This window comes from Arachis hypogaea, chromosome 8 (assembly GCF_003086295.3).
Source record: "Arachis hypogaea cultivar Tifrunner chromosome 8, arahy.Tifrunner.gnm2.J5K5, whole genome shotgun sequence".
NCBI lineage: Eukaryota > Viridiplantae > Streptophyta > Magnoliopsida > Fabales > Fabaceae > Arachis > Arachis hypogaea.
The window spans coordinates 26,375,671-26,393,889 of NC_092043.1; the positions used below are offsets into that span (position 1 = coordinate 26,375,671).

General features: G+C 34.0%; 2 protein-coding genes across 4 annotated transcripts; both read right to left on the bottom strand.

Annotated features, from left to right (window-relative positions):
• On the bottom strand, window positions 1-4,620 carry LOC112706626 (uncharacterized). 3 transcript variants are annotated; one of them, XM_025758025.3, is made up of 7 exons: window positions 3,347-4,620; window positions 2,966-3,213; window positions 2,591-2,794; window positions 2,408-2,500; window positions 2,191-2,298; window positions 797-1,190; window positions 1-260 (listed from the first exon to the last, which is right to left on the bottom strand). In XM_025758025.3, the coding sequence occupies exons 1-6, from the start codon at window positions 3,768-3,770 to the stop codon at window positions 804-806; spliced, it is 1,464 nt and encodes a 487-aa protein (XP_025613810.1). In that variant the 5' UTR covers window positions 3,771-4,620; the 3' UTR covers window positions 1-260; window positions 797-803. The 3 variants fall into 3 exon arrangements, with proteins under 3 accessions (XP_025613810.1, XP_025613809.1, XP_072057767.1); XM_025758024.3 differs by having other exon boundaries at window positions 1-610; XM_072201666.1 differs by having other exon boundaries at window positions 1-1,190; window positions 3,347-3,794.
• On the bottom strand, window positions 3,670-7,399 carry LOC140172963 (uncharacterized). Its single transcript, XM_072201665.1, has 2 exons — window positions 4,737-7,399; window positions 3,670-4,620 (listed from the first exon to the last, which is right to left on the bottom strand). Exons 1-2 carry the CDS (start codon window positions 7,262-7,264, stop codon window positions 3,852-3,854), a joined length of 3,297 nt encoding a protein of 1,098 aa, XP_072057766.1. The 5' UTR covers window positions 7,265-7,399; the 3' UTR covers window positions 3,670-3,851.
• Window positions 7,400-18,219: the final 10,820 nt, after the last annotated feature.

An 18,219-nucleotide genomic window follows, 5' to 3' on the forward strand; every position in this document is an offset into this window, starting at 1 on the left:
TAACTAAAAATAAAATTCTAATTAAAATAGATATTAAAAAGTTCAATTAGTATTTCTAATACATGTTCATCAATAATTCTCAACAAAATAATAAAATTCTTGTCTAACAATAATTGTCATAACAAAATAGTAATTAATATTTATCAAAATAATGTCAATCTATTTGCATATTTTATATCTATGCTTGACTTTGTTGGAACAATCTGATAGTGTGTGGTATGATGAACTCAAAATCCTCTTGCCTCCACTGAGTTCAATAACTGATGCATTTAAATGAATTGGGGTTTAGTTAAAGTTGCATTTAAAAAAAATTGAAACATAAAAGGTGCAATAACGGAAAATGATGCATGGTATGTGTTTGATGAAGCACTTGAGTAAACTGAGAAAGAGAAATGCAATGAAAAGATAAAAATGACTGAAACATAAATTTGAAGGGGGAAAAAATGAAAAGATAAAGAAATGAAACAACTCCCTTGACAATTTCTATCATTCCTGTGAATGAAACAGCAGTTACTAGAGTCTGTTGCAGTGACAACATGCATCACTCTCCAACATAGCCACATTATTTCAGCAATGAGGAAAAAATTTTCTTCCTCACAATAGCACAACGCTACAAAAATAAGTAATTAAAAAGGAAAAAGAAAAAAAGATGATTGATTAAAAATAGCAAGAGTGTATTGCAAAAGCCACCATGAAGTAAGATGGCAGAAGACAGAGAAAGCAAAGGCCAAAAATGTTGATAGTCCATTCCCAATAAATGATAAATCACAAATTACTGCAAATTTTTTTGTTATACCTGGTCATCACTTTGGATCACGAGTTGATGAGGAAGGACGATCGTTGCCATTCGAACATTGCTTACTATTTATATCATGTGTTGATTCCTTGGCTCGTAATAAAGATAGTGCTTCATCAATATTTGTGCCAAGAGAACTCTGTTGCAAGAGAAGCTTCACAAGATCCTCCAAACTTTGGACTCTATCTTTTGTCTCATGAAGTTCAGTTTTCATTAAACTTATAGTCTCTGCATGTTGTTGCTTAATTTTAGCAATCTCCCGTTCTTTCTGCAGAGATGTTTTTGTGATTGTCCTCCCATAACATCGAACTCTTCCTGGTTGTTCTTTGCCAAATACTGCAGTAAATGCTTTCTCGGAAGTGTCTCCAGCTTCTTGGTGGCTCTTAAGTTTATCCTATTAAAAAAAACATAACAATTTTAGCTTGTTCCTCTCACTGATTCTCATGCTTTTTTCCAAAACAGCCTAAAAGTAAAGGTGTTATGTCATGGCTATTTCCTCGGTTCAAGAAGAAGCATAGCAAGAATGTGATTATGAGTTCCCCAAACAGAACTGAATCTGAGAAAGTTTCTCAAGTTCTTAAGGACATGTGAATAGTTTCAATTGAGACACTCAAAAGGGAGTTAATGGAAGCAAATGAGAGTAGGGATGCAGCATTAATGAAAGTTTCTGAGATGAGAACTTCATTGGAGAACTTTTAATACTTTTAATAATGATATAATGAACATATTAAAAGTTAAAATTTAGATTTTATGTCCTTTTCACAAAAATTGTATTCACTTAATAATATGTATTTTAGAAACACACATTTTATTCAAGTTGATGGCTGAGAGCTCTGTTTACCAGTCATGTCCATATCAGCTACCCATTAAATATAAATAGATGACAGAAATTAAAGGATGATTTGATTAATTTCAAACCTAAAAAAGCAAGCTGTCTTAAATTAATGCCTACCAAATCCCAAACTCTAAAAGGACACGGGACACTATTGTGAGTTTGTGACAAGTCACTGTTATTTTAATTAGAATTAAGAGATAATATATCATTTAACATTTGTATCTTTGACTTCTCGCCTGCTATATCTAAATAAATTAAAGCATAAGCAATTCACATGTATATTTTAATTATGGACCCCACAAAACATGATCATGTATGTTTTAAATCTACTTAATTAGTTATTTATAAATTATATTAGCTTTCAAGAAGAATCCTCCTCCAAGGGAAATTGACTTTGAAGGCTCTAAAATCAAGATATATACATATTACATACTATAACAATACTTTTTAAGTTTTATACAGGACAATCTGACTTAAAATAATACTGTAAATTAAGGCAATTTTATTTTAGATCAATTTGTAAATTAAGGCAGTTCTACTTCAACTTATTATGACTTACAATAACAGCTTGTGTTCCTGAATCAAGCTCTTTTCCTTTTCGTCCAGTTCGAGTTGCAACAAACACATCAACCTGTGATGGGTCTTCTTTGTTCTCATTCATTTCACGCTACAAGTAAGGGAAAAGAGTATTAAAAATGGCCAAAAATAATATTTATCTAGTTTTAAGATGGTCATTATACAACAAGAAAAAACTTATAAAAAATCAAAATTATTACCATTTCATTACGCACTCTTGCAAAACTTATAGGTCCCATTCGATGTTGATGTTGTTGCTTTTTACGATTTTCAGAATTTAAACGAGATAGAGCCTATACCCAAAAAAATTAAAGGGAGTTATATGTAATAAACCAAAAGCATAAAAAAGACAAAGAAACAGAATTATTTATTCTACAACTCACCTTAACAGAAGGAATACTCCAATATGCAATTAACTTTTGAAATTGAACTTCTGGAATATCTAAAGGGCGATTTTTCAGCATATCTTCAATGTTGTTATATCTCTCAAAATGCTTTCCCTTGATTCTTGTTTTGTAACCTTTCCAAGCTTCTCGAACACCAGTCATCACCCACCCTTTCCCCTCTTTTGGAAGAATGAACTTTGACTACGAAAAAGTACAAAACAAAAATTGTAAATGACAATTCAAGAACACTAAAAACAAAGACAAAACTGCAGTGTAAAACAGCAGCTATATATTTTTACAAAACTACAGCTAAGCCATACGAAATTGAAAATTTTCAGATCATAAAAAATAGATGAGAAATAAAACACTTACATTAATATATTTCCATATGCGCTTTTTGACTTTGAGGGGCACAGCTTTCCAACTAGTGTACATCAATGTTATGAAATCGCTATTCCTTCCCATTGTTCCAATAAAGTAAGTTAAATCCTTCACTCTTCTTGGAGTTGGTCCCACTGCTTGTCCTTCATAAAAAGTCACCTCTTCTCTTTCTTCCCAACTTCTTGCATGGATTTTAGCACACCTTGTTTTTCCTCGTGTCCTTCTAGTCTTTGGAGTATCTATAAATATGTGCAATTTAACCATTTAAATGAATTATATAGCTATACATGCTAATGAATAAGTAAAATGATAATTATGTATAAAGTACAACACATTTAACATTGTTAGTTTCCATAAGGTGATTGTCATCACCATGAAGAACTTCATCTTCATATTCACCAACATAGTCCTCATCATCCAAGAAATCATCATCATCATCATCTCCAACTTCATTAGCATTTGCTCCACTATGTTCCTCCTCTCCTTCCACATGAATCCCATTTGTCTCCAAAAATGTATCAAGTGTCATGGCTTGACAACTTGATTTTGTATTTGTCTTCCTAAGATTTTGTTGCTTTTCTTGAATAGATCTTTCGTTTTCAGCACTTGGTTCAAAATCGTCATCTTCTCTTTCCAAATGAACTCCATGTGTCTCCAAAAATTTATCCATACCCATGGTTGGACGCTTTTTAAGATTTTCTGGTTCTTTTTCACTAGCTCCAATTTTCTGGTTCGGCATACTTTTCATTCTTTTAGAAATTGGGACTTCTTTTTGAGTGTTTTGCTTAGAAGGCATAGGAGTCACAAAAAGTTAAAGTATATACATATTTCATTCTACTTCCCTACTATTTAGTATAATAAAGGAAAAAAGTATAAATCATTCAATGTCGTCTTCGGAATTATCTTCTGATTCTGTGTTGTATTCTTGTGAAAGAAGAACTCCTTTTGAAGCATCTATAACAACTTCGTGCAAGTCACCCCTAATCAAATCAATTTCACCATTATCATTGGGTATAGAAGGACCCATTGACTGGTCAGATGGCTCTTTTTCATATATAGCTTGGGGATCAACATCAGCTTCGTCACCTATGCTAAATAAATCCCTTGGAATTGACTTCATAACATAATGTTTATTTTGATCAAATGGATCTTGCACATAGAAGCATTGGTGTACTTGACATGCCAACACAAAAGGCTCTTCTTGATAGCATTTTTTGTTGAATTGAACATACGAAGAGCCATAGCCATCCTCTTGAGTCTCATACCAGTCACATCTAAACACTACAACCTTAAAATTGCCAAAGTAGTCTAACTCAATTATATCATTTATTCTGCCATAGTAGGAAACTTTTGCACGAATTGGATTTGGATCCTTTGCACTTGCAAAGCTCGTAGTCAACGCAACTAAAGTTACACCACTATTTTGCGTCTTGCGTCTTGCCTCACGTTGCCTAGTATGAAATCTATACCCATTGATAAAATACCCCGAATATCTTTTTGCAATCTTGTTGGGCCCTCTAGAAAGCTCCTTAATCCAATCTGGAACATTCTGACGCATGGCACGTGCTTTAAACCATGAGGGAAAGTTCATACTATGGTTCTTAGCTTTCACCCAACTTGTTCCTTGTTGATCAGCCTCATGCTCTCTAAATCCAAAATTAGAATTTTCGTAAGTAAAACCTAGAGATAATTCCATGATTCATAATTAAAAAAATTAAAAGAAATGGACAGTTCAATAATATGTTTGGTAAGTAGGATTTACCTAACATAGTCTTCAATTTTTCCACAGTTCAATAATATATAGCTATGGGCTTGGTTTCGAGACTTGTCGTCAAGAGAAAAAATCTCACCCTTCTTTGCTCCCAATGGACAGCCTTTCTTAGGAAACAAAATTGGAAATGAATGTGGAATTTCCGCTTCAAAGTCATTAGCATCATTATTCCGGGGTATTCTATTCAATTTTGTTTGAACACCATCATGTAAATAACGTGAGCAAAAAGTTAAACACTCATCAACCAAGTAGGCCTCCGCAATAGATCCTTCAGGACAACTTCTATTTCGAACATATGACTTTAAAGTACACATGTATCTTTCGGGAGGATACATCCACCGAAATTGAACTGGGCCGCCTAGTCTCACTTCATTAGCCAAATGAATAGGCAAATGCATCATTATGTCAAAAAATGAAGGAGGAAAAATCCTCTCCAATTGGCATAGTGTTATCACAATCTCTGCTTCCAATTGATTTATCTCTTCTAATGTGATAACCTTTTGACATAACTGATGAAAAAAAGAGCCAAGCCGAATTAAAGGGATTGCGACCGAATCTGGAAGTATACTTTTGATGGGAATTTGCAGCAAATAATGCAGCATAAAATGGGCATCATGAGTCTTGTAACCTGATACTTTTCTTTCTGCAAGGTTCACACATCGAGAAATATTTGAGGCAGCACCATCAGGTAGCTTTGCTTTCTTCAAGACATCACAAAAAATTGATTTCTCAGCTTTAGTCATGGAGAAACATGCTTTTGCAAACTTCACTTTTCTATGACCTCTTATTTCTTTTGGATGAAGATTCTTACGAATGCCTATTTCTTTCAAGTCATATCGAGCATTTAGGTGGTCTTTTGTCTTTCTAGATATATCCAAGAGAGTTCCAAGAATACTGTCAACTATATTCTTTTCTATATGCATTACATCAAGATTGTGTCTTGATGTGTTATACTTCCAGTAAGGTAAATAAAAAAAGATTGACCTTTTCCTCCACGGGCCTTCATTCACCTTTTTTTTTGTCTTCCCAAAGGAATTCTCCATAGAATCTAAGTGACTTAAAACTTCCATGCCCTCTAGCAACGGTGGAGCTTTTCGATGTTCTTCTTTTCCATTAAATGACCTTTTATTAGTTCTCCATGGATGTTCCTCGGGCAAAAAAACACGATGACCCATATAACACATCTTCCGACTATGTGTAAGATAACTAGAACAAGTCCCATAGTTACAAGAAGGGCAAGCTAGTTTCCCCTTTGTATTCCACCCGGATAACATTGCATATGCAGGGAAATCACTAATTGTCCATAAGAGAGCTGCATGCATTTGAAAAGTTTTATTTCTTGCGGCATCGTATGTTTCTACCCCAAGTTCCCATAACTCCTTCAATTCCTCAATCAATGGTTGCAGGTACACGTCAATATCATTTCCTGGCGATTTTGGTCCCGGGATCAACAGAGAAAGCATGAAGTATTCTTGTTTCATGCACATCCATGGTGGCAAGTTATAAGTCATTAAAATAACCGGCCATGTGCTATGAGATATATTCATGGTTCGAAACGGATTGAATCCATCGCTCGCCAAACCAAGTCTCAAGTTACGAGGTTCCTTGGCGAATTCTGAATGTCGGTTATCAAAATCTTTCCATGATTGACCATCGGCAGGATGCCTTAGCTTTCCATCCTTTTTACGCTCTTCCTGATGCCAACTCATATTCTTAGCGGTCTTTGAGCACATGAATAGCCTTTGAAGCCTGGGAATTAGGGGAAAGTGCCGTAATGTCTTTGCAGGAATGTTGTGAGCTTTCTTTGAAGATATGTCACCTTCAACTACCGCAGGCTCAATCCAACGAGAAGTTCCACATTCATGGCAACATGTTTCATTTTCGTGCTCTTTCCAATATAGCATGCAGTCATTTGGGCATGCATCAATCTTTTTATAATCAAGACCTAAATCTCTCACCATAGCCTTGGCTTTGTTGAAAGAAGAAGGGAGATTCAAGTTAGGAATAGCCTCTTTCAACAACTCCAGGAGGGAAGTGAACGAGGCATTGCTCCATCCATGTAGACACTTCAACAAGTATAGTCGGATGGTGAAAGATAAAGTAGAAAATCCCTTGCAACCAGGATATAGTTCCTTGCTAGCCTCGTCAACCAAATTATAGAACTTCTTTGCATCTTCGTTCATACCTTCTTTTTCTCCCTCAACATCTGCCACATTCCTAAACCTTTCGTCTAGCAAGCCTTCAATGTCATCGCATGAATAAATCTCACCGGTATCACCAGTATCGACATCCATACCAATTACACTTTCCCCATGATTAACCCATCGTGTATAGCCCTTGACAAATCCAAAGCATATTAAATGGCTATAAATAGACTCTCTTTGACCCCAAAGGAAGTTGCAACATTTTGCACAAGGACATAGAATTTCCTCTCCTTGAGGATTTCCAACGGAGTAAGCATAGTCCAAGAATCTATTGACGCCATCTCTAAACTCTTGGCTATGTCTTGGTAAACTCATCCAGTTCTTGGATGAGTCCTGGGAAAACCTAATTGTTCATAGTGATATTACTATTAAACTAAAAATGATTATGGTCTTAAACACCAGCTAAAAACAATTTTCTTTTATCAAAATGGAATCTGAAACTTGCTATATATACACGGTTGCTCAATATAAAATATATAAAAAGAAATATTAAAAAAATGCTTTTATATTTTAAAAGAAATATTAATAATTCTTTTATTATTCTAAAAAGTTAACCAAATACAAACTAATCATAATTCTTTTATTATTCTAAAAGAAATATTAATAATTACTTTTGAAAAGATATATTTTAAAATAAAAATGCTTTTATATTTTAATTTTTTAATTAAACAATCAGTATTTTATTACATAAAAAAGTGCAAAAGAATAACATAAACATATAAAAGCAAATAAGTATAAGATAGACTTACGAGGTCATACCGCAATAATTTGCACTTAGTGTTCAGCTGCGTATACTCAAGTATGAGTGAAGGAATCAATCTGATTAAGAAAGAGAGACCAGAGGAGATGAGAAAGAGTATGAGTAAAAATGAATTGTGACTTGCATAGAATCAATCTGATTCTGCACTTAGTGCAGCTTTTATATACACAAGAGAGTGCAGGTTTTATATAAACAAAAGCACTATTAATATTAGCAGTTAATCATAAAGAAAAAGAACAGGATACTGCGTTTATATATGACATAACCATGCATCTTTTAATTTCCAGCTAATATATATATTATGCCAAATTTTAGCAATCTAAACAATCAGTTTTCATACTTTAGACACATCCTAAATTTAAGTTCCATTCTTGCTTTTAACAGGGGTTATTTTTAGATTTTGTAAATATATTATGTAGTAGTTTTAGATTTTGTAATAAATTAAATTTCTAATTAAAAGAGAGGGCGTACTGAAATTTGATTTCAATAATGCATGGAATCTTAAATTTTATGCGTTACTTAAATCATACATATTTTCCCTTTTCGGGAAAGTTTATCACACACGCCTCTAATATCTCATGTAATGTAGCTGGCTTGTAGTAACTCACTCTGCTGCATCAAGTAATAGTTATCGTGGCCAAATTCAAGAAAATTCCACCAACATACGAATAGTACTAATTCAGTTTATATTTTGCGATTTGCTAAGCATTATATTATATATATATATATATATATTAAATGAGATATATATTGGGAAGTTATGATCCATCAAATAATTGTGTTGAATGAAATTCCCTCTACAGGCCGACAAAGCAGCTAAGTGAGGACATTTGTCTATAGGGTTAGTGTGGGGACTAAGTAAGGGCATTACGTGTGCGCACACGTAGTAACCATACAAAATAATCTACATTAAATCATCTCATCAAAATAGATATATCAGATCATCAACTAAATAAACATCACAGGCTTTTAGCAAATCTGCATTGCTGTTGCTGTTATGGAGTAATAAATAGAGACCTGTCATAAAAAATTCGAATTCTATTCTAAAGAAAAATATTATTTCACAACAAAATCAAAATAATTTCGTAGGTGCATATACGTATACGTGTTCGGTTTTGATTTATCTTTCTTAACAAAATTAGCTTCTTCGTGACGCCAGGTTTAAGGAAGACAAAAGACAGTACTGGGGGGCTGAATATGTCCAAGGAACTTAAAAAGAAAGTAGCAAATAAATTTCATGGTAAATTAAAGGACCAAAATTAGTAGACTAGAGATTTCTATTTAGTTTAATTTAGTCAAAATGAAAAGAAAAGAAAAGTAAGAGCTTATAGCATTCACACTAGTGTTGGGGTATTGTATTCTAGAAATATATAAAAATGATATGAATGGAGTTGGAGTTCAATTAGATGGGGGTCTCATGCGATGATGATGGTGATGGGTGATGAAAGTGATGATGAGGAGGCAGATTAGCAGTTTCCAGGAAAGTAATAAATTAAATTTCTAATTAAATTACTATTAAAAGGAAACAAAGCATGTGATGATGCAAGTATTGGTCTTAGCAGTTCCAAGAATGGATACAACTAACCATCCGGCCTGATTTTGACTCAACAAAATCATGGTCACCGGAAAGGAATTAAGATACAAAACCAGAGAATGAATAATTAAGATACTAATTAAGATAAGTTACTATTATTGGTTGTGTTATGCAATTCAATCTGAGGCTGCCTAGGGAATAAAGGAATCCCAAATCTGAAGCATGACCATAGTATGAACAGAAATAAATAACAAACTAACTTTCCCAGTAAAATATGAACCAACCTCAGGATGCATTCGGTATTGGGTCTTCAACATTTTAACTGGATAGCCAGCTTGCATCAATCTTTCAAATAAGCTTGTGCCATATCTTAAAGCATGAAACAGAAAATAGCACAAAAGTAGGGTATTAAGCAGAAGAATAGTTTTATTTAGTTAGAAGATATGCTTATCATCAAAAGAATTGTTTACCCATGATTCTTAGCAACATCTGAAATTACAGCTGCTAGAAGCTGTGCAGGATCACCAACCTTAAAACACAAATGCCAAAAATTAAAGTAGCAGTGGTGATAACGCTATACCAAATATGACCCCAACAGTGCTTAGTCAAGAATATTTAAACAAGTTCAATAACTGATGCACAACAACACATCCATTTTGCCAGACCCTATATAAAATATCAGTAAATTCATATTACTAGAAATCTCATTTCTAAATATCATGCCAAGTCCTTTGGGTTAGGAGTTACAACAAATAAAGAACTTGCTTTCTTTAAAGATGCTGTCTCAATGTATCTATCTTGCTTGAAACTTGTATTACATATATAAAAACTAGGACTGTCGTTTCTAGGATCCTTTGATAATTTCACTATAAAAAAAAACATAACAAGACACCGCATATGACATAAGCATAATGATTTGTCCATATTTATGGCATCAAATTACAACTTGGTAGCAAGCACAGTCAACATGCAAAAGAAAAATTCAAATTATTCCCAGAGAGCAGGGTAAAGCACAGCTGCATCTAAAATTACAGAGGGCATGGTAAGAAAAAAAAGTTGAATCCTAAAAGCAAATGGCAAATCAGGTTCATGTTGCAATGTTGCATGAATTTAAGCCAGATACAAAAGTTACATAAAAGATGGAAGTGATTCCATTCCGTTGTATAAAAAGAGGCCATTTGATCTATGGAGCAGTATGAGAAGAAGCAAGCTGGTAGCTCTCTGCTCTTCACTCGAAGCTCCAAATATTCAAACAAAACTATGCTCAAACTCCACACCCACATGCACACACTTGACCCAAAAACAATAATTAGTTTCGCATATAATACTTTCCCTGTTTCCCAATTGCTAATCTCAAAATATCAGCACTACTTACCCTGTTTCCCAATTTCTACAGAGTACATAGAATGAAAATAAGCTAAAATTCAAAATCATAATAAAAGAACCAAAATAGAATGGTATTGCACAAAGCTATGTATGTAAAAATAAGTTTAAGTTTAACTAGAAGATTTAAAATACACATGCAGTTCCATTAAACCCACACAGTGACAGTAGAGTTACCTCAACACTAATACACACAGCAACAAGTTTCATATAACCAAAAATTAGGATTCAAAACACAAAAATAAAAAATAAAAACAGAGGTAAAATCATGAGTACCTGCAGAACAATGATCAGCGGTGATGAACCCTAGCAGAAGAATGCTGGCAAATTAGAAGAGATCATAGATGAACGGCAAGCAAAACCTAAAGACTTTATAGATCTGGTTACAAAATACACAAATATACACAAATATGAACGGCAAGCTCGAAACAGCAACATTATTACCAAAAACCCTATAATAACAACGTCAACGTTATTAAAATTAGGATTCAAAATGAAAAAGAAAAAGGAATAGGCAGAATCATAGGTACCCGGTGATGAACAAGCGAGCAGAAATGATGGAAGCTCGAACTGCTAGCGAAGACAATCGAAGGTCAAACGATGGCGACGCGAGTAGAGAGGAACACAACTTCAGAAGTAACGATGAGGAAATGCAAGTCAGCGACAAACACGACGGCGATGCGAGCAGCGTCAAGCACAATGGTGATGCGAGCAGCGACAAGCACAACGGCGATGCGAGCAGCGATGAGCACGACAGCGCGCGAGCAGCGACAAGCACGACGGCGATGCGAGCAAAGAGGAAATCGAACAAACAAGGGTAAATCGCGCAGAAGGGTTTGAAATGGTTGGGGTTAGGGTTTCTAATTGAAAATAAGGCTTGGAATTTTATTTTGAACTCAGTAGGATTTGAATCAGTGCAGAGGATAGTCGTCGGTGGTTTATTGATGTCGTCATGGCTGCGCCACCACGCTGAGGAATTGTAGCTGCTGCTATGGCTAACAAGTGCAGCACCTCTCGCACAATGAGAAGAGACGTGGGTGGGTTTCGGGTTCTGATTTGGACTTGGGCTCTTATTGGTCCAGGTCCTTGGCCAAAAAAAAAAATCAGTAAATAATATATAAATTATAAATATGTATTTTGTGCTAAGTTAAAAGAAGGAAAAAATATATTTTTGTTAAAATATTGGAGAGAATGTCAAAATTTTAGAGAAAAAATTTTAGTTGAGTTTTGGCAACATTTATAATGAGAAGCTTATTAAAAATTGTAAGAACAATACTTATAACGTGTAATATATAAATATCACAAATGTTGCTTGTTTAATTTACAAAAGCAACACTTTTTACTTGTACTTTAATTGATCAAAAAGGAACATTTATAGTATGTTGTTAAGAAAGAGTTGCAACAGCTTTATTTTTATGTAACAAATATTAAATGTTGTCTTTAGTTAGTTTAGATAACACTTTTTGAGTGTTATTTGCAGGATATGTTGCAATAGCTAAAAAATGTTGTAGTGTATACTCAAAATCCTAGGATTGGAAATTAAAGGAAATAACCTTTAGAAAAATAAGTTTTGCATTCACAACAATTTTTTTAGTTTGAATACAATTAAGTCATCAAGCACATATGTATATAAATACAGAAGTTGTATTCGCAATAAACTTATAGTTTGAATGCAACTAAACTACTAACCATACATGTATGTTAACAATTAACACAAATTTTAATTTTTTACATTTACAACCAAAGTCACCGCATACATGTACAAACTCTTTGTCCATTTGATCAAATTTTGAATAATTTTGACAAATGTTTTTTTTTTCAAAATTAAATTTAAAGTGATTTCTGAATTTGGCTATTTACATTAAAATAATTATTGATTATTAGTTTTTTTTTTGTTTTTATGATGACACGAGCATCACTTGACATTTTTATTTTTTAAGATTCTACCTTTAATAATATTGATTTTGTATTTTTGAGTATCCAAGAGTCTAACAGACAATAGATTCTTTTTTAGTCCCCGTTACATGTCTCACACTTTGAAGTGTGCGTATAGAACTATCAAACGTTTTGATTTGAGTATTTGACAATATGAATACCCACAATTTTCAAAGCATAATCATCTTCCATGAACACAGATCCTTGAACCCAATTCATAGGTACTAACTAATGTCGATGCGAAGTTATATTGTACGTTGCAGCACAATCCATCAACCAAATATCAGTTAGAATTATTTGCAACACATCTCCTTGTGAGGTTTTTGAATCAGGAAATTTTTCTATACTTTTCTTATTGAGTCAACAATCTTTTTTCATGTATTCTTTCTTGTAATGTTTTCGCGGTGAAAGAGCATATTAGTGTCAATACCATAACAGCAAAATCTAAGATAAAAAATTCAATTGGTGAAACTTCTCCTTTTTTAAAATTGAAGACCAAGACAATTTTAAAAAAAAATTACTTAAATACAATTAAAGATAGACATGCAAGTATTGCCAATGATGATGGAAAGGAGACGGACGATAATGTTGCCAACTTATACTTAGCAATGGTTAATTTTGTATTGTCAAGCATCTCAAAGAAAAAGACAGCAATAGTGATTTGAGACGCGCTCACTAAATTATACCGAGACTAAATCATTACACAAACAGAATGCTTCTCAAGAAGAGACTCTATACTCTTTGCATAAATGAATTTATGTCAATTATGGAGCATAGCAATAATCTAAATACGTTATTTTTGCAGTTAACAACCATGGAATATCAGATTGGAGAACATGAACATGCCGAGCTGCTTCTTCTTTAGAGCTTAGCAGGAGGGAATGATGAAGATTGACTTAGAACTCTCAACGTAAGCCAATGCACTGACACCTAGTGCAGTTCAAGCTGTGTGTGACACTTTCCCTTCACTCCACACTTGCTCAGGTAGACACTCACTCATCATGAGTGGTTGCCTCAACTTGACTTCAGTTCATGGTGTCATTGAAACAAAGAGTTCATACACTTCCAGGAAGTGTCCCTTTGTGGGGTTCTGAGAAGTGAAGAAGAAAGAATAAAATGAATGGCCTTGTGGATATGTTTGTGTTCGTTCATCTTTTTATGTTTAAAGAGACTTTTGAACCCTTCTAGTTTATGTAGGACTTTGTGACATTATTATGTACTTAAAACTTTTTCTTTGATGCCATTTGGAAAGGACTTGAGAAAACATGAGTGGTTTTTGTGGAAAACATGAAGAGATAATGTTTTCATCTTGAGAAAAGGACAAACTAATATCTCACTTTTTAGTTTTTAAGTTACTTAAACGTTTTTAAAATTTGAAGTTGATTATTGGGTTTAATTTATTTCATTTTAAAAACTTTTTTACATGTGCATTTTTTTAACCATATCAATACATAAGTGATCGATATGTCCAGATTTTAAAAAAATTAAGAAGTTAAATGTATTTTTAAATCTTTGAGTACGTAAATGTCCCCAAATCAAAAGATTAAAGACTTATTTATCCTTTTCTCCTTCGTACATCGTTTTGACAATATTAAGATAAAATGGCTTTTGTTAAAAGTAACATATTCTATACTTAGAGCCTATTTGGGAAGGTTTTTTTTTTTAATTATAAAAAGTCACATTATCTATGTTTGACACCATTTTAAAGAAAAACTTTTAACTTCTCGAAAAATTAATTCACAGCTTTTTAAAGAAATAGAAATATGACTTTTTTCTTTTTCAATAAGTCATTCTATCGCTTCCTGTAAAAAAACAATAATTTCAAAAAAAAAGATTACTTTTATCATTGGCTCTGTAAAAAATCTTAACCCCAATAAAAGAGGAAGGAGTTCTAATAGGAGTAAAAAAAATAAAAAACAACAACAAAATATATATTGACACACATTTTATATTTATTTTTTATTTTTATCTATTATATCATACACAATAAAATATCAAATAATAACTACACAATAATTTCTTTGGCATTGCTATCAACATTATTGTGAATTAGAATTTTAATATCCATTCTCTTGTGTAAAAAAAATTGTATTTTTTAAGTTATTTATTCAAACGCTATAATTTTAAAATAAATACTTCTATAACTAAAAATTCAAATACAAAATAATGTATTTATAAGTTGCTATTAATAAAAGTCTTTTTACTAGTTTATTTAAATTGTTTCAATGCAAAATTGAAAAGGAATAAAGTTATTTAGTGGTGGAAATTAATAAGAAGAAATACAATGTGAAATTTTATGTCAATTTTTTTTTCATACTTATTATTATTATTTTATTACATGGAAGAAAAATATCTTTATCCAAACCATTCCATAGTGAGTTAGTGACATTTCGCACGTCATGTAATAATTTTCTCTCTTTTCAAATAATAAACGATTTTGAGTGTTGTATCCATTATATATATATATATATATTATGATCATCATGTAATCTTAATAATTGATTCTATTGATATGTGATTCAAATTTTAATTCTAAGGAATGATTTTTGTTCTGTGTGTATGATGCCGAAGTATGAGAATTTTTTCTGTTTGTGACTGTGTTCAAGGAAAGAGTTATACGTCGGCTGGGTTAGAACATTGTGACGAGAGCACCTGTAAAAAGCATTCTGATGCTCAAGTAAGAATATAATTTAAGAGAAATGATGATAATAAAATCAGAATGAGTTATGTGACCTAATTTGATCCAATGTTGTTTGTTTGTTTATATAGACGTTTTAGGTTGTTTGGTTGGAGTTCGTTTCGCGATTCTCCGTTTTGCCGACATTATCTTCAGTGACAGCGTTTGATTCGTTCGGTTCCGAGCTTTGTATAGCTCGTTCGGATTTTGTGGGTTGTTATGTTTGATGTCGTTCTATGCCAAGGTATAGGTTACATATCATAGCCCCCAAGCTTGCCTTGTATTTGTAAGAAAACAAAGGCGAGTTTTTAGCCTTTCCGTGTACCTCGGCTTCGGATATATTGTCAGAAATGTGCTTTCCTCTCGAGCTTCCCTTGGTTTTCTTGGGAGAGAGAAAGTTGCGCATTTAATTGGTGCTTTGTTTCCCGCGTCTGGTGAATTGATTGATGTGAAAACGTGGCTCGAATTTCAGTGACATCCTAGTTATTGGATATTGTTGTGGTAATTGAACAGTTAGGATTGGAACGGTTATTAAATGGTGAAACCGTTCCATTTTCCTAGGTTTTATTACTTGCTTTGTCCTAGGTGAGCCCCCTGTTTGCTTTATTGAGTTGATCCTACACTTTGTGTTATCTATCTTCAGAGGAAATGAGTAGCAAAGGTTGGTTTTGAAGAATTCTAGTTCCCCCCTCTCTTTTGTTTGTTTTTCTTTGTTTATTTCAGAGTCATGAAAAAAGTCAAGGTTACTGTTACAAAGGGTGATCCCTGTAGCTGGGTCAATGAACAGGTTAAAGTTGTGTTTCTCGGTTTAGTGACGTAGAGTCAGTAAAGGTTTTGGGGTCCAATCTGTGGGTTAGGGAAGGTCATGATATAAGGATAGAAATTTTACATTGTGGGGAGAATGACCGTGTATGTGAAAGGGTTGATGGTTGGTCTTACTTTTACCTTTATTCTTGCTTGTTTACTGAACTTGGTGCCTGGCTCCCATTTACTGACTTCGAGTGTAGGGTTTATTTTGGTTGAATTGCGCTCCGTCTCAGTTACACCCCAATTCATGGGGTTTTGTCCGGGCCTTTGAAATTTTGATGGATATTTTTGGAGCGTCCTCTGTCCCTTAGGGTTTTCTTCTCCCTATTTCAGACCAAGGGTGTTAGGCGTGGTTTGTGGGTGAATTTTAGCATCCATCCTCGTCGTTTTATTTTTTCTTTGTATAAGTCTTCCTACAAAGACTTTAAGACAATGTTTGTGAAAGTTAGGAGTGTTGAGGAGGAGTTTCCATTCTATTTGAATGAGTTTTTAGATGAGAGGTTTTCTGTTTCTTGGTCGTCTGAGCCTGTCCATGTACTTGACGTTGATGATAGGGTATCCAATGATAGTATTGTCTTGGAGTTTTTGTTAGAGATGTTGGAGTCAAAAGGACTGTTATCGATTGCGGAGTTGTTAAAGTGGGATTCGGATAAAGAAGTTATTTTGGATTATTTAGGTAACTAGCTTTGGTAATGATTTTTGGTGTGGTGGTATAGTCGTTCCTGACATTTGTTTTCTTGTAATTCCTTGCAGCTGAGAAAGCTCCCACCATTACTACTGCTGGGCTGAAATCATTCTTCAGCCAAAGGAAGAAGAATGAGAAGGACGAGTCGACGACTAATGTGGATAAGGAGGGTGGTACTGCTGTTGTACAGTCCGAGGCTAACCCTCATCAGAAGAGAAAAAGGATGAGAACTCGTGGAAAAGATGCTGAGTTAGTTGAGAGTAAGGAGGGGGATTCTCCTATCCTGTTGATTGTTGAATCTACTTAAGAGTTTCAAAAGAGGCTTCACCTGTATCGCGATGATGACAATATGAGATCTTTGTGGTCGAGGTTCTTTCCCTTTGCAACTCTTGCCAATGAGTTGTGCTGTTTTCCTGAGGATTCGAAGATGATTGATGAGGTTGGCCGAGTTGGAATCAGCCGTTTCCTCCAAGTATTCTTGTTTTGTATATTTATTTATCTTAATTCTTTTTGATTGTTTTGATGGCTAGTTTCTGTCGCAGGTGATTGGTGCTTGGATTGTTGCTATTGGAAGGGTTTAGGAGCTTTCTGTTGAGTCGGAGGCGAAAGAATCTCTTAGTGTTGCTGAGCTGTCTTCCATAGTACAGGAGAATGAGAAGGTGATTATTGAGCTTTCATCTTCTCTTAAACAGAGATAAACCGAGCTTATGGAGGAAAAACGGCTTCAGTCGTCAACTACCAAGGAGTCTAAAACTTTGAAGTCTCAGAACGACCAGCTTGCAACTCGGGTGAAGGAGCTGGAAAATAAGGTTCACGAGGCATTTGTCTAGGGTTTCGACCGAGCTACCTCTCAGGTTCGAGTTTTGTTTCTTGAGGTTAATGTTGCCAAGCTGGATGCTACAAAGATCATCGTAAATGGGGAGTTGATTGATGATAAGGCTGATAAGCAGAGTGATAGTTCGAGTATTGGGGACAAAATAGAATGAAAAGTTTTAGTTTGTTTGTGTGGTTTGTAAATTTGACACTTTCATGTGTTTTTCTTTTGTTGAACATTGCCGAGGTTGCTGGCGTTTGTTTGTTTTGACTTTTGTCGAGTATGAAACTCGATTTGTTTGTTAAGATTTTTTCCGAGTATGAAGCTCGGTTCGCTTTTTGGTTATATATTTTGGTTTGATCTAGTTTGTATGAATGACAGCAATGCTATCATAGTACTATGTTTGATTTGATGCCAAAATTGATTGAAATAGTTATGTCGTTTGCATAATAGGATATGGCGTCTGACCTCATTAAAACCCTTTGAGTAAAATCCTGACATTGTGGGATAAAACCTCAAATGGAAAAAAGAGTACCTTCATCCGCTTTGATACACATCATGATTGGTATTTCCTCAAGGAGGATACATTCCAGTTTCCTGGTATTAGATCCCCCTAAAAGTGTTTCTAGTTGGTATGCTCCCTTGCCAAGAACTTTATTGGTTCGGAATGGGCCC

Coding starts and splice junctions, on each gene's coding strand:
- LOC112706626 (XM_025758025.3), bottom strand. CDS start 3,770: ATGCCTTCTAAGCAAAACACTCAAAAAGAAGTCCCAATTTCTAAAAGA. Junction 2,795..2,965: donor GCATATGGAAATATATTAAT/GTAAGTGTTTTA, acceptor ACTTTTTCGTAG/TCAAAGTTCATTCTTCCAAA. Junction 2,299..2,407: donor CAAGAGTGCGTAATGAAATG/GTAATAATTTTG, acceptor CCTTACTTGTAG/CGTGAAATGAATGAGAACAA.
- LOC140172963 (XM_072201665.1), bottom strand. CDS start 7,264: ATGAGTTTACCAAGACATAGCCAAGAGTTTAGAGATGGCGTCAATAGA. Junction 4,621..4,736: donor AAAATTGAAGACTATGTTAG/GTAAATCCTACT, acceptor TTTTGGATTTAG/AGAGCATGAGGCTGATCAAC.